Source organism: Hemicordylus capensis, chromosome 3, assembly GCF_027244095.1.
Source record: "Hemicordylus capensis ecotype Gifberg chromosome 3, rHemCap1.1.pri, whole genome shotgun sequence".
NCBI lineage: Eukaryota > Metazoa > Chordata > Lepidosauria > Squamata > Cordylidae > Hemicordylus > Hemicordylus capensis.
In genome coordinates, this window is record NC_069659.1 from 15,816,696 (window position 1) to 15,833,114 (window position 16,419).

General features: G+C 46.1%; 1 protein-coding gene and 1 long non-coding RNA gene across 2 annotated transcripts in view; one reads left to right on the forward strand and one right to left on the reverse strand.

Annotated features, from left to right (window-relative positions):
* PRSS23 (serine protease 23) overlaps positions 1-12,431 on the forward strand; it is a 28,048-nt gene extending 15,617 nt beyond the window's left edge. Inside the window, exon 2 of the mRNA XM_053312889.1 lies at positions 10,372-12,431. Coding sequence (XP_053168864.1) covers positions 10,372-11,503 — 1,132 coding nt within the window. The 3' untranslated portion in view covers positions 11,504-12,431. The remainder of the gene's footprint in view (positions 1-10,371) is intronic.
* Positions 2,197-15,436, reverse strand: LOC128352352 (uncharacterized). Its single transcript, XR_008320347.1, has 3 exons — positions 15,318-15,436; positions 6,842-6,951; positions 2,197-2,469 (listed from the first exon to the last, which is right to left on the reverse strand). It is a non-coding gene; the product is annotated as an uncharacterized LOC128352352 (long non-coding RNA).
* Between the last annotated feature and the right edge of the window lie 983 nt (positions 15,437-16,419).

Sequence of the window (16,419 nt, forward strand, 5' to 3'; positions counted from 1 at the left end):
GCTGTTGGAGAAGACTTTTGAATGCACCCCCCACCCGCCCAAGGGCTTTGTTGGCCTCCCTCTTTGCTTAATTTTAAAAAGAATTAAAAACCTTTCCTTCTAAAAGAAGCTTTTTTTTAAAAAAAAACCTGGCTGTGATTATCTTCTTGTTGAAATCCTGGCTGCTGTTTTGCTTTGATTTGCTCTGTCTTTTATTATGTTTTAGGATGATTCACTGTCTTGTTTTTTAAAAACATGTTTTTATACACTTTATGTGTTTATGCTTTTATTGTAAACTGCCTCTAGCAGCAGAGTGCTGGAGGGGTGGGATATATATAAGTTAAATGGGCAGCTTTGGCATTTCTCAGCTGCGAAGCAGCTTGCTGTCCATTTTAAATGACCCACACAGCTTCTCTCAGCTGAGAGGTGCAGGGCAGGGAAAAGCCCTGCTGGATCAGGCCCAAGAAGGCCCATCTAGTCCAGCATCCTGTTTCGCACAGTGGCCCACCAGATGTCGCTGGAAGCCTACAGGCTGGAGTTGAGGGCATGCCCTCTCTCCTGCTGTTTCTCCCTTGCAACTGGTACTCAGAGGCAACCTGCCTTTGAGGCTGGTGGTGGCCTATAGCCCTCTGACTAGTAGCCGTTGATAGACCTCTCCTCCATGAAGCTATCCAAACCCCTCTTAAAGCCATCCAGGTTGTTGGCTGTCACCACATCTTGTGGCAGAGAGTTCCACAAGTTGCTTATGTGTTGTGTGAAAAAGTAATTCCATTTGCTGGTCCTAGATTTCCTGGCCATCAATTTCATGGGAAAGTGTAAATGACTTTACATTTCACATTACACTTTTACATTTGAAAGTGTAAATGGTGAGTGCTGTGCTTCTCAGCAGAGAGGCACCAAGATGGCCATTTAAAGTGAGGGTCAAGTGACCCTCGAGTGGTGTGGGGGGTGGTTGCACCTGGAGGGGAGAGGTCCCACACATCCAGCAGCAGAGTTTCACTGGTGAAGCAGATCTTTATGCCTGGCTCCTTCCGCTTTTGCAGCTGCCCACGGCATGGCTCCCTTGTCCTTTGGCAAGGCTTTTGGGGGAAGAGGCAATGGGACTCTGTGCCACAGAGCATCCCCCTGCATGCGAGTAATACTGTGCATGCCACAGGGGCAGACTACTCGGAGGTCTCTCTGTATGCTGCCCAGATAGCATGGCAGGCATTCTCCTGGAGCTGTTTCTTCAATGCAGTTTGCTTACAGATGGAGAGGGCAGATAGATCCCCAGTCTGGCCTGCTGGAGGATGGAGGGGCCTGTTTTCTCCTTTTAATTCGGTAAAATGGGATGCTTGACATCCAGTGCTATGCAGCCAGCTTATACCATACTGCAAGAGGGCCAGTGGAATGGAGGTAGACGTTGGGCACTTTCATTGGCTGTGTTGGCTTTTCTCCCAATCCCCTCTTATGCCAAAACCCGTAATTAAAGGGGTGACAGGTGTGTGTGGGGGGGAGAGTTATCTGTCTGCCAGCTTTATAATACCAACTTGGATATAAATCATCCCTCCTGTTTTGGAGACCCCTCATCATAAGATCACTAAAGGGGATGGTGCAGGTAAGAATGTGGGAGCACAAGAATTGCTTTGCTGGTGGATGCATTTTTGTTTCCAATAGTGGTCAGTCAGATGCATCTGGAAACTCACAAATAGGGCTGTTCATAGTGATAAGTCTTTGCCTGTTTGTCTCCAGCACTTACTATGCAGAGATATAGTGCTCCTGAACATAGAGGTTCCATTTAGCTCCTCAATGGATAAATCTCCCACACATTTGGCCATTCCTCTTAAAAGGCCAGTCAAATAAATGACCATCTCGTATCTTACGATACTGGATTCCACAGATTGTGTGCCACAGAAAAACAGGTGCACCCTGTCATCTGTCCTGCACCGATAGCTAGTCAGCTTCATTGGGTGCCCTCGAAATCACTGATATGAGGAAAAAGTATTTTATATCCACTCTATTCTGCTCATAATTTTATGTACCCGACTCTGTACCTACGTTTGGTATGTCCCCCCTGCCTTCTAAGCCAGACATATCAATTGTAGGGTTTTTAAACTTGGATCCCTTGGACTACAACTCCCATCATCCCCAAAGTCATTGTGGCTGGGAATGTTGAGTGTTGTAGTCTCACGACATCTGGGGGCCCAAGTTTAAGAATGTGTGAGTTAAACTATTTCCAATAACATTGATACCGCCTCCTAAAAAGAGAGAAGAAGAAGAAGGTATGCCTTAAGAGTGTAGTAAGAACTTTGGTCCATCTTATGAGATGGTATTTTCTGGAGCCAGCTTGGAATCTGACAAAGACAACTCCCTCTGTTGCCATCTGCTGGACAAGATTGTAGTGAACGAAAACTAGGAAATGTGAAAACTATCATTAAGTGATGAAACCGCTCCATTCTTTTCTTCCTATTGAAGCAAGCCAGCTAATCTGCAAGAGGGATTGCCTCCAACCTAAAATGCAACAAAAATGAATGGTACACTCTTAAGAAAGACAGTCCTTTAAATTATGAATTTCCATGGCAGTGAGCAACTTCTGCCTGTCTAAAAATATAAAACAGCATTTCAAAAATCACAACATTTCAAAAAACCAACCCTAAGATTAAGGCAGCAGCTTAACGGTAAAAGCAACACTATGAAATATGAAGCACAATCACGGCAGCATAACATGTCAATAACTGTACCTGCATAAGATCTGTACCTGTGTGCACTATACATGGGTTGTATGAGTGTTGAACTTGATGTGTGAATAGGACTCATGAAACACGTGTATTTGCTTCTTAAAGTACAGGCATGTAAAGACTAAATTTTTAACATGTACCTGGTAAAAATCTACAGGTGAAACTCGGAAAATTAGAATATCATGCAAAAGTCCATTAATTTCAGTAATGCAAATTAAAAGGTGAAACTGATATACGAGACAGACGCATTACATGCAAAGCGAGATAAGTCAAGCCTTAATTTGTTATAATTGTGATGATCATGGCGTACAGCTCATGAAAACCCCAAATCCACAATCCCAGAAAATTAGACTATTACATGGAACCAAGAAGACAAGGATTGTAGAATAGAACAATATCGGACCTCTGAAAAGTATACAGTGTACTGTGCTTGATTGGCCAGCAAACTCGCCTGGCCTGACCCCATAGAGAATCTATGTGGCATTGCCAAGAGAAGGATGAGAGACATGAGACCAAACAATGCAGAAGAGCTGAAGGCCGCTAATGAAGCATCCTGGTCTTCCATAACACCTCAGCAGTGCCACAGGCTGATAGCATCCATGCCACGCCGCATTGAGGCAGTAATTGCTGCAAAAGGGGCCCAAACCAAGTACTGAATACATATGCATGCTTATACTTTTCATGAGCTGTACGCCATGATCATCACAATTATAACAAATTAAGGCTTGACTTATCTCGCTTTGCATGTAATGCGTCTATCTCATATATCAGCTTCACCTTTTAATTTGCATTACTGAAATTAATGGACTTTTGCACGATATTCTAATTTTCCGAATTTCACCTGTACTATCTGGAAGAATGTGTGTATGGTTCTTAAAGGAATGGCCATAGCTCAGTGGAAAAGCTGTCACTTTCCATGCTGAAGGTCCCAGGTTCAGTCTTAGCATCTCCAGATATGGTCGGGAAAGTCACTGTAAAACTCTGGGGAGTTTCTGCCAGTCATTGTAGGCAATCTGGATCCATATAAGACAACTTCAGATGTTTCAGATGAATTATTGCAGAGTGTAAAGGTGCACACCTGGTGTTTGTGATGCTGAAATCAGTGGCTGACATGACATGGCAGCCCCTTCTGATAATGGTGGGGACCCCAAAAGCCTTCTCTGCAACTTAATAGGCAGCCCTGACAGAGTAGTGACAGGGCTGTTGTGGCATGACTTAAAACCACATCTGGGCAACCATGCAGCGCTTCTTCCATTGGTAACAATGAGGATGTACTCATGACCTCATATTCTGATGGAACGATCACCGTCCCGGACGCTATTCTGGATTTTAAAATTGCCACCATGCACGCATGGCCACCATACTGGAATCTAAAATGGCAGCTGGAACGGGTTGGGATGTTCCGGCCAGAACAGGGTTGTTCCATTCCGATCTTGGAACAGGACCCCCTTTTCAAGCTTGGAACGTCCTGGATTGCATACCCCTAGTGAGAACAGCGTCCATGAGTCCCTTCTGTCAATGGAGAGTTGCCCATCATGTTGCCCACTGGCCCATTTTTTATGTAAATGTTCCTAGCACTGGAAAAAGGTTGGGTGCGCTGCAGTATCGGGTCCTTTCCCTGGAGCCAGGGATCACAGAGCCCTGCAGGCTCCCGCAATCCCCAAAGGGAAATGATAGATTTGGGACTGGGTAGGCCATGGTAGGGGACCAAATTTGGATTGGCTCAAAAACAAGCCAAGCTGTTTCTCATTTCTGAGGGACTTGTTTAATTATTCTTTTATTTATTCGATTTCTATACCGCCTTTCCAAAAATGGCCCAGGGCAATTTATGTAGGAAGCTGCCTTATACCAAGTCAGATCCCGTTCAGTGTTGAACTCGAACCCGACCGGGCAAATACGGTCCAGCACCCCCTCAAACCCCCCCCCCCGGGCTCGGTTCAGTCGGGGTGGTGGTGGTTTGTAGACCTTTGTAACATTTTGTTTTACCTTATCCCCCCTTGGGGGAGTTCCTGGAGGCGGTGGGGGTCCGCGGAGGTTCCCCCTCCCCTGCTGGCTCCCTTTTGGCCAGCTCTTCAGCCAGTTTTCAGCCTTCTCCCCTCAGCTCGGCACCCATTTTGGAGGCTGTGCGCCTGCATGATTGGCCTCTGGTCGGACCTTACTTGCAATACTGTGTTCAGTTCTGGATCCTGCATTTTAAGAAGGACATTGAAAAACCACGGAACACCCCCCCCTGCGCCTCCAGGAACTCCCCCAAGGGGGATAAGGTTAAAAAAAAATTAAACAATGTGGTTCGGTTCAACCCCGAACTGTCGAACTGAACCAGTTCGACTTCGAGCCAGTTTGCACATCCCTAGTGTTGCCTGCAATCACTGGCAGCAGCAACCCAGTGTTAAGGGTGTCCTTCCCAGACCTAGCTATATATGCCAGGACGTGAACGTGGGACCTCTACTGAGCTGTGGACCTCCTTTTAAGAACAGTTGATCCAACTAGCTCAGTTGTCTACACTGACTGGCATCGGCTTTCCAAGATTTCAGCCAGACCATTGGTCCATCTAGCCCAGTCTTGTCTGTGCTGTCTGGAAGCAGCTCTCCAAGGCTGCAGGCAGGAGTCTTTCCCAGCCCTACCTGGAGATGCCAGGGAAGGAACCTGGGACCTTCTGCATTCAAAGCAGATGCTTTACCACTGAGCCAGGCGTGGGGGGCGGCGGACGGCTTCTTTAAGTGTAAACGGAGCCGGTGCTCCGTGCCTCCCAGCAGCCCCCGTGGCGGGGAATCGTGTCCACCACTCATCTGGCCATTGGTGGGGGCTCGCCTCCGTGGGAGCCAGGTGAATGGCGGAGGCGACTCCCCACCGCAGGGGCTGCTGAGCAGCACGGAGCACTAGCTCCGTTTACTCTTAAAGAAGCCACCCACCACCACCCCGGAGGTGCGTTCACGGGCCGCGCCTGCACTGAGCGATGGCCCCATCCCTAAAGTAGCTGGGTTTCTTTCTGAGCCCTTTCAGTGTGAGTGATGGGGAACTTGCCCACCAAATAGGCTTGAGCACAGAGGATTGGTTTGTAAATGCCTGGGAGACAATTCTGCCTCTGGATAGCTGTGGACACCTTCTGTGTTGGGTTTTGTGTTTATTTTTAGCAAAGTGCCAAGAAAAAGGAAGCTACCCCCTCCAGTTACAGAGTAGAGTGCAGAGTTTAGTTGTTGCAGTTATTTAAAGAACACACATGGAGATTGTTGTGCAATCTAAACTAGGTTTATTGCTGAAGTACATTTTGGATAGGAAAGACCTAGTCCTATCTATCAGCCACATAATGGATAGGGAGGGAGGGAGATATATATATTTCTATCTACTCTCTAAGAGGACAGGAAGAGGACAGACTCACCACAGGAAGGAGGAGTCAAGGCAGGGGTCATAGAGTAGAAGTAAGCAGGGACAGGAAAGGAGACCCTCACTAACTACCTCTGCTCCCATTTGTTTGGCTTATGGCCGTAAATAAAATGATTGATTGATTGATACCTCTGCTCCCAATGCCCCTAGTGGTCATTAGGATAGCTGGTGCATAAAGTCAATGCACTGGAACTCCATCTCCAACATTCTGTAGGGCCTGGATGAATTCTGTCCATGTGAGGTATTTCAAGAATGATGCTAAGCTCCAGCCATTATTGGTTTAACCCCAGCCGGGTTTAAATATGCATAAGCTGCATCTAATAGCCATGATTTGTTTGAATAATCCTTATCGGGACTGGGAGAGCTCTCCTTCCCTCCTTCCGGCAGGGAAGATTTTGGCTCCTGCTGTTCCTCAGCTGCCTGGCTAATTTTCAAATAAGCCCCAAGTTCCATATTTTTCTTGACACGGCTCCAGTCCCTGCGGTTCTCTTCTGCTGGAGATCTCTCTTTGCCTGTCACTCACAAATACATTTGGAGCTTTTACCATTTGAGCTATGGTTTGGGAGGGGGAATGTTGGTCTGGGTTGTGAAAGGATTTAGTTTCATGTGGAAAGCAGAGGCTTGAGTAGCTCAAAATGTTGTATTCCCCCCACACTTTAGCTGCCCCGGGGCTGTTTTCCCCATAGAAGAGGGTCTATGCTTGCGTGCTATTTAAATATTAATGCTCTGGAGCAAAATAAACAAGATCATGTGTCTCTTACCTTGTCGCAGTCCATGGGTTTGTTTCAGTCATGGGATGCATCTTGTTAACAAGTTACTGGGGGAATCTTGTGTAAAGCCCTTCAGAGCCAGTCATGGATCCAGTGTTGGACTAGGAGAAGAAAGACCTGGGTTCAGATTTGCCTTTCATGGAGTCAATCACTAGGGATGTGCATGGAACCGGATGGGGGAAGTTCGAAGGCAAGCGGGGGGTTGGACTTTAAGGGCAGGGGAGGGTGCACTTACCCCTCCCTCTGCTTTCCCCCTGCTGGTGCTCCATTATCAAAGGCTCCTTTGGGGCGGCAGCATGCCTCCCTGCGCCCCCCGTCTCCTCTTTGTCAGGAAGTAACAGGAAGTACCTGGCATGCGTGGAGTAAGTGGAGTTCACCTCCCCCCGCCCTTAAAGTCTGACCCCCTCACCTTCAAACTGGCCAAACAGCCGGTTGTTTGAACCCGTTCGGAGGCCCTTTTAAGGGCCTCCATACGGGTTCGTGTACATCCTTGTCAGTCACTGATCCATTGAGCTCAGTATTGTCTACACAGACTCTCTGGCAGGGTTCCCCACCCTCCAGTTACCTGCTACCACCTTCTTTTTCTTTTTCTTTTTCTAAATTGGAGTTGTCGGGGATTGAACCTGCGGCCTTCTGCATGCAAAGCATGTGATCTGCCATTGAGCTATGATCCCTCTCATCCGGAGTTGCTTGATTGAAGTGCAGGATAAAAATGTAAGATTTTAGGGATATACATCTGGTTGATCCAGACATCGTGGAGAACCAAACCTTCGTTGGAGACTTGGTTCTGTATGCCGTCCCTGAGCCTTGGGAGCATGCACTCTCCCCCTGGCCTCCCCTCCCTACATGAGCCTCCAAAGAATTCTACTTCTTGTTTTTGTTTTCAGGTCAAAGACTGTAATAAGCAAACTGATTAAGAATTCTTAAACAGAGATTAGCTGTGACCAGCGGCGTATCTAGGGAAAATAGTGCCTAGGGCAAGCACTGGAATTGCGCCCCCTGTTCAAACATCCGACACCCATCTTTCAGATAACTTTACCATAATATCAGCTCAAAAATACAAGTCAAGCTCGTTAATCTTTTAATATTTCAAAAACTATTTAGCTGTGGGTGTAGCCAGACCAAAAAGTGCTGGAAAACTACAAATTTCAGTATGCTGGGACTCATGAAATACCCAAATACTATGTGGAGGTATACTTGGAAAACTAAACAGAAGTGCCTGTCTAATTCTCTACTATGCATTGTAGCATCACTATTACATAAGTTTTAAAAATAAATGGAGAATTTGGCTTTTCCCAGATACTCTGAAAATAATTAAAGGATATGCAGAGTGAACTGTGTCACTGCTTGGAATATATTCTATTTTATATATCTATAATATATTTCAGAAAGACAGTTAAAATGAGAGAAAGAGAGCAAGAAACTCCCAGTGGGCCTTAATACTAAGGATTTCACACTGAATCAAAGACAAACTCACCATTAATAGCCATATTATTAAGACATCACATTTAACTCACTTGTCACAAGAAGCAAAGTAAGAGCAAATGAATACAATCCTAGCTCATAAGCTTCAGCTCATTATTCACAAGCCCTGATTCTCTGTACATAGTGCCAAACTGAATATGTGTACAGTGACTTATATTATATTAAAATTTTAAAAATACCTATAGCCCCTTCAGGGGCTTCCTAAAGGCTGTGGGGTGGGTCTTCAAAGGTTCCCCCTCCCCTCGCTGGCCTCTAGGGCTTTACAGGGACCATTTGAGCATGTGCGGTGGCATATATATGGCCGCTGAAAACAAAATGGCTGCCATGCAAGCTCAAATGGCCTCTGTGAGGCCTGGCATAGCCTAGGGCCTCACAGAGGCCATTTGAGCATGCACAGTGGCCATTTTGTTTTTGGTGGCCATTTTTTTAAATTTTAAATTTTACAAAATGGCGTCCCCTTCAAGTGGTGCCCAGGGCACATGTCCTGCCTGCCCTACCCTAGATACGCCCCTGGCTGTGACATCCAGATCAACCAATCTTGGTTTATCTAACCAACTTCCCTAAAATAGTCTGAGATAAAGAACATAGGAAGTGCCTTAGACTGAGCCAGACCATTGGTCCATCTAGCCCAGTCTTGTCTGTGCTGTCTGCAAGCAGCTCTCTAAGGCTGCAGGCAGGAGTCTCTCCTACCTGGAGATACTGGGGAGTGAATCTGGAACCTTTTGCATATAAGGAGATGTTCTTCCACTGAGCTACAGCCCTGTCCCCTAAGGGGATTATCTTACAGTGCTCACATGTAGTCACCCATCCAAATGCAATCCAAGGCAGACCTTGCTCAGCAAAGAAGATGACTCACGCTCATTACCACCAGACCAGCTCTTCTCCCCAAAAGAAAAAAGCCATAGGAACAAGGAAGCTGCCTTATAACAGATCGGGCCATTGGTCCCTCTAGTTCAGTATTGTCTGCATTCCCTGACGGGCAGCAGCTTCAGGCCGGAGTCTTTCCCAGCCCTACCTGGAGATGCTGCCAGGGATTGAACCTGGGACCTTCTTCATACAAAGCAGATGTTCCGCCACTGAGCCTTTGGGTCTGAATCCAGGCTTTGAAGCAGGTTTCATATTTCAGTTTATTCTAGGGAATTTGGTTGAAATAAACAAAGGTCTATCTGTCTGGATGTCACAAACAATTGTTTGTTTAATTCTGACTTAAATCAGATGTAGAATTATTTGGAGGCTCATGCAGGAAAGGAAGGAGGGAGCATGTGCTCCTGAGGGTTGGGGAACATCACATGGAATTGAGTTTTAACCATTCTGTGTGATGTCTGAATTGTCAGTTAAATCCTATTGAATTAAACAAGATGTTGAGGCAAGAGTTTTCTCACTTTACAAATGAGAAACTGAGACTAAGAAAGGGAGACACAGGGTGGCCTTCAGAGCATCATTGCAGCCCTCTTCAGAAGTTAGTCTCCATGGAGGACCATGCATGAGTGGGGCAAATAGAAGTGTGCTGGCTATCCATGTCCCTTTTCCTGATTTAGAATCTCCCTAGAGGGATGTAGTGGGCTGGTATACTCCTGTTTACCATTTCCTCCCATGCACTGGTCCTCCAAAGAGGATTAACATCTGAAGGGGGCTTATTGCTAACCTGGATCTAAACCAAGGTTTAATGGGCACGTGTCCAATAGTCCTCTCTGTTGGAGCATGTTGGAATCAGATATGGGGATGATGCAGTTAAAAGATCCTAAGGGCCTATATCTTCTCTTAAACTGAATTAAGAGCCATTCCTTTCTCCCAGGGTACCAGAACTGTGATTCTGTAACAGGGCTCTTGAAATTTCTGTTGGAAAATTCCCTACACTTCCCCACACTACAATTCCTAGGATCCTTTGAGGAAGCCATGACAATTAAAAGCGGTACGAAGCTGATGTAAATGTGTAATGTAGATAGGTTCAAAGAATTCTGTCTTAGCAGAATTGTTTAGCAAGGTGCTATGTTAAGTCTGCATTTAATAATAAGAGTGTTGTTCCTTTTCTGCAGGTTGGGGTTCAGCATGGTGGGCCTCCCAGCTCTTCTCTTACTCCTATGGACTGTAAAAGGTGTTATGTCCTCCAGTCCTCACCGGAAGCCAACCTGGCCATCCTACAAGGTCCCAGTCGTCCTCCCACAATCGACCATTAATTTGGAGAAACCACAGTTTGCGGCAGAAGCCAAACTGGAAGTGGTGTCGCCTTGCGGCCCATCTTGCCACAAGCGTTCCCCGCTACCGACTTACGAAGAAGTGAAAGACTACTTGTCCTATGAGACTTTGTACTCCAATGGCTCCCGCACTGAGACCGAAGTTGGCATTTACATTGTTACCAGCAGCAGCACAGGGGGACAGAGCAGATCTCGGACAAAGAGACAAATCTATGGATATGACACGAGATTTAGTATTTTTGACAAAGACTTCTTGCTCAATTACCCATTTTCCACTTCTGTGAAGTTGTCCACAGGCTGCACCGGAACATTGGTGGCTGAGAAACATGTCCTAACGGCAGCTCACTGCATCCACGATGGCAAAAGTTATGTCAAGGGAGCCAGGAAACTACGTGTGGGGTTCTTGAGGCCCAAGTTGAAAGATGGTAGCAAGGGGGCGAATATCAGCACCTCCTCAGAGCCTGAGAAGATGAAATTCCAGTGGATTCGAGTGAAACGGACACACGTCCCCAAAGGGTGGATAAAAGGGAATGCCAACGACATTGGCATGGATTATGACTACGCCTTGTTGGAGCTCAAGAAGCCCCACAAAAGAAAGTTCATGAAAATAGGTGTGAGCCCCTCAGCCCGCCAGCTGCCTGGAGGGAGGATTCATTTCTCAGGCTACGACAACGACCGGCCTGGAAATCTGGTGTACCGTTTCTGTGATGTCAAAGACGAAACTTTCGACCTGTTGTATCAGCAGTGCGATGCCCAGCCGGGAGCCAGCGGTTCTGGAGTTTACGTGCGGATGTGGAAGAGACAGAACCACAAATGGGAGCGTAAAATTATTGGGATATTTTCAGGGCATCAGTGGGTCGATACCAATGGCTCCCCTCAGGATTTCAATGTGGCTGTTCGCATCACACCTCTCAAATATGCACAGATTTGTTATTGGATCAAAGGCAACTATCTTGACTGTAGGAATGGGTAAAGGCGATGAACATCCCAGAAAAGACCTTCATTGCTTATCTGGGGCACGGTGGGGGTGGGGATAAGGGTAAGCCAACCTTCTCTATATTGCCAATGTGCACAATTCTGTTTCATAAATAGCTGGATGTGGGAATTAACAGGGTGATCTGTCTTGTTTGTGTTGGCTGATAAGCACAGTTGGAAGATGTGTGTCTGGCAAAGAGATCTGTGCTGCTCCTAGATAGTGGGGTGACCTGAGCCCTATTCACTAATCACACGTGTACAATCTGTGCATAGTGTACTTGGGTACAGATCTCTATGCAGGTACAGTTATTCGCATGTTATGTCGAATGCTGGTCCAGCCCTACACTTCCTATCTGTATCCTTTATTTCAGGGGGCCTGTACCCAGATTCATTTTTAAAATGAATGCAAGTGCAGTCATTCACACAGAAACATGTACAGACATCTATGCAACATGATGTCTGAATAGGGCTTTCTTATCTGTATCCTAAATTTCAAGAGGCCTGTATCCAAGTTCACACAAGTCATTCACACAAAAATATGGATATGCATACAGACATCTGAACAGAAGTATGACATAATGTCTGAATATGGCTCTGGCATGCACACTTCACCCCATCCTTCTTGAACATGATTTCTTTTTCCTGTGGCTTCCAAGCAGACACATCATGACATCGCTTCTGTCTTTTTGCTCATCTGCCATCTTAGGGCCTTTCTGCACTGGCCCAAGTTTGGAGAGTTGGTGCTGCACCCAGTTCACCTATGTCACACCTAATCTATACAGCCTGCTTGGAATCAGGTCAACCTACAGCACAGTGTGGGTACAGTCTGCACCGTAGCAGGGATGGTGGCAAGGGGTGTTTCCATTTTACATTGTTGCTGCTTACTGGAGTATATGAATTTGGAATAATTAAATGGCAAGCACAAATGTTGCTGTGGCTTTGATTTTGCGCGGCTGTGTCCACTTTTACTGGCAAAAACGCCAGAGAGGACAACCCTCAATTGATGCTTCCGTAGAAGGGACAGCAAAAGAGGCATTGCTATATGGATGCTTTGAGTGAGTTTGAATTGATCAACCCTGAAGGAAATGTTTCACCCCAAATGTGTTGAATTACAGCTGCTCTGAATTCTGTTTTTGATATCTTCTTGTATTCAGGTCTAGGTGTGTGATGATTCTGCATAATAGCTGCAGAATATACCCGTTGCAGAATCTAGTTTCCTAAGAATCTCATTGTGTGTCCATAATTTTTTCAGTAAGTCCGCTGTAGAAGCACATTCACCGTATTTTAGTCAAAAGTACAGCCTTCTCCCTTGGAGTGAGTTAAAACACCTACTTTTCTAGTTTGCTCAGATCTGAGTTCTGTTTCTGTATTGACCATAGGTTGTAACAAACTTGCCACTGGAGTTAGAGTATATTTGCAGAATGCTGCTTACTTGGCTATTGTATTAATCTTGAAGCCAGCTCCCCTTTTGGGGGGAGAAGGGCTGTACCCAACACTGATTGGCTGGCTTTTGTTTCAACCACAAAGCCAGTTCTCCTCTTGTCAGAGCAGGGCTTTGTACAGCACTGATTCCGTAAGTGCCCGTCTGTCAATCACAAAGCCACCATTTTATTTTTTTTTGCAGTTTTTCAAGAGTTAAAAAAGTTGTTTTTAAAAGTGTTAACACTTAAAAAGTAAAATGAAGTGCTGAACAAAGTTTGCTCAGGCAATTATGCAAGACACACAACAAAAAAACAAGAACAAGAGCAGGCACCCCAACTGAAAAATGGGCGTTGTGGGTGGTTTGCATACAAGAAAAGGCAACAAGAATTCCTAGAGGCTGTACATGTGTTCTTTGAGAATCAACGATGGGGAGAAGCAGAGCTATGACTAGCAGAAAAATCCACCCACTCCACTTTCAAGGTATGTCTTTAAGCATTCTCAGCTTAAATTAAAAAACAAAATAAAACCCACAACTTTCTAGCTCTTCTGTCTTTAAAGCTATGATTGAAAAGTGTAAGAGTTCGTGCAATGCTTAGAAACATCTCATAAGTTAAAAGGAGTTGCTGGATTTCCAGTTGTCAGGGAGTAACATGACATATAGTTACGGTATATAAGTGTATAGAAAAGTAAAGGTAAAGTGTTCTGTCGAGTTGGTGTATAATAGGGATGTGCAATTCGATCTTGATTCGAATCTGGAGGATTCGAGTGATTTGGATTCAAATCAAATCAGCCCTTTAAAAGGGCAATTCATTTTGAATTCAGTTTGAGAGCCATTTGGCATCTTTAAAACAAAGCCATTCAGGTCCCTTGATTGGTTAAAAAAAAGGCGCCCAAACAGAGTCCAATTGATTTGGATTCAAATCAAATTTTTGGACCAGATTCAAATTTGATTCAAATTCAAAACAATTTTTTGGAAATTCAAATTGAATTTGAAATGAACAAAAAAACTTGTTTTGTGCACAACTCTAATGTATAGCTCCTTTGTTTCAACCACAAAACCAGTTCTCTTCTCAGAGCAGGGCTGTGTACAGCACTGATTGGCTGGTTCCTATGATTAGTAAAGACCCAGTATATGTTCCAAAAGAAGAGAAATCCTGAAAATATGTGTAATTTATACAGATGGCAGAATTCAGTTTTTAAAATTTGGATATATTTTTTTTAATTAGCACAGGGTTCACTATATTTTCCAGGGGCAGTTGAGAGGTCTTCGGTTAGTTTGGCGCTTCCTCCATTTTCCTCCCCTTTTTAATAAAGGGGCCCTACAGCTCATTGGCCAAGCATATACTTTGCATGCCAAAGGTCCCAAGTCCAATCCTTAGCATGTTCCATTTAGAAATCTCAGAGAGCAGGATTAGGAATGACCCTGGGGTATTGATGCCAGCCAGAGTAGGCAATACTGGAGTAGATGGATAAATGATCTGACTCAATAGCCTGGTTCCTATGATCGTTGTGAGGTGGTTAGGAGCCGAGCTGAGATGTTGCCCTGTAAGCAGCACGATAAACACCCCTGCTGACCTTTGCCAGCCCAACCAGCGCATGAGTACAACTGGCAGCAAGCCCGTTGTTGAACTCGAGGACTTCAAGTCCCGCCCCCTGTGGGAGGCCCTTCGAAGCCTGGGATGCATTCTCGGCATCCCTTTCCTTGCCAGCAGACGGGAAAAACTTCCTGAGCATAGAGTGCACTTTGGAGGCTAGCGTGTCCTTTGTCAGCAGCTGCTCTGGGCTTCAGTGTCTATGGTTGCTGTGTGGATGGGGCGCTTGTGGGTAGGCAGTGGCAGATTAGCACAGAGGACGAGGAGGCATCTGCCTCTGGTGGCAAAATTTGAGGAGCGGCTCCTCAGATTTTTCTGCACACCTCTGTCCTTGGGGTGGTGGCAGGGGGCGAGAGGAAAGTCCCCCCCCTTTACTTCAGTTTTTTTAAAAGGCATGGAAGCAGTAGCTGCTGCGGGGTGGGGGTGTGTGGACCAGGCAAGATGAAAGTTCTCCCTTTCCCCCCCCAAAAAGATCACCGCTGCTGGTGGCGGGATGGGACAGGGTGTCAGCGGCTGGCTTCAGGGAGGCTGGCGGGGGCGAGGAAGGGAGAGTACTCCCTTTTTAACCTCTAAAAGCCTTCCACTGACTGCGGCAAGCTCAGCTCCTCCCAAGTGAATGCACTTGGGCTGAGGCTCCACCTGGCTGGAGCAGCAGGCGGGTTCTCAATAAAATGATCCGGCTTCTGCTCTCCTCCCATCCTTGGCAAAAAGCTGGGTGGCCCTTCCGGGAGCAACTTCGGCTGCAGGGAAATGTGTGAGTTCCGATGATCATACAAATCTGGGTAGCCCACCTCCTACCTTGATTTTAACGGTCATGTGAACCAGCCTGATATCAGGATGCTTCACAAGGGGATGTGACCGGAATACCTGTGGACGGAAAGAAGATATGTTCAGAGATGAAACAGCAGAGATACATGGGAGCAGTGTTCCCTGTAAGAGGGATTCACAGATGCTGTTGACTACAACTCCCATAATTCCCAGCCAATGGCCATTGCAGCTGGGGGCTATGGAAGTTGTAGTCAACAACAACTGGGAACACTGCCTGGGAGCGGGCATCTCCAGCAGCATCAACACCAAGAATAATTGCCCAAAGGTGGTCCAGCAGCAAAGCAACCTATTTTCCTTCAAGCCAGGTGAATTGGGAATGCTTGGCTGAGGTGGGTATTGCAGAAAAAGCAGACATGGAGCTGTATTTTTCTATATGTCATATGAAAGAGATACTGCCGAGTATCGTATGCCTAATTGGTAATACTGATTTCAGGAGCAGTGTGTGTGTGTGTGTGTGTGCTTGAGTTGCAACCTCTCGGGTTTTGCCTGCTATGAAGGATATGCTCCATTTGTTTATGCTTTCATTCTTGTCTCACTAAGTTCACCAATGTTTCTCATCAGCTGGGCAGCAGGCAGGAATGGTACAAATGCAGCCTCTCCGTCATCACCCACACAAATACATTGAGAGGGGTGTTTTGAGACGTTGGCAAGCAAATATGGCAAATCCCCATCAATCCAGTTTCAGCTGCTTTGAGGGCTGCTTCTGGGGCTCCTTTTGAAGGACGTGGTTATTGCACTCTCCTTGCTGAAGCCCCAGCACAGCTCGATGCGGCAAACGGGGCCACACTTGCTGGTGCCCTGTCAATCCCGCAAGAAGTGGAAGAAGATGGCTGCAAGATCATTTCTCCTTTGTAAATTGGCTAGTGGGCAGCAGGATATCCAGGGCCAGCACAGCTTTTGGAAACCCTCGGACAGCAGTTCTACACCTGGCTTCAGTCTGGGACCCTAGTTGCCCCTGAAAACTATAAGGTAGACTTTCAACAACAAACATGGGGCCAGGAACCCCAATTTCTGCCATACAGCTGTGAAGTTGCAGGGGGAATGGTGACTTGCAGGGGAGGCCTCACCCCCC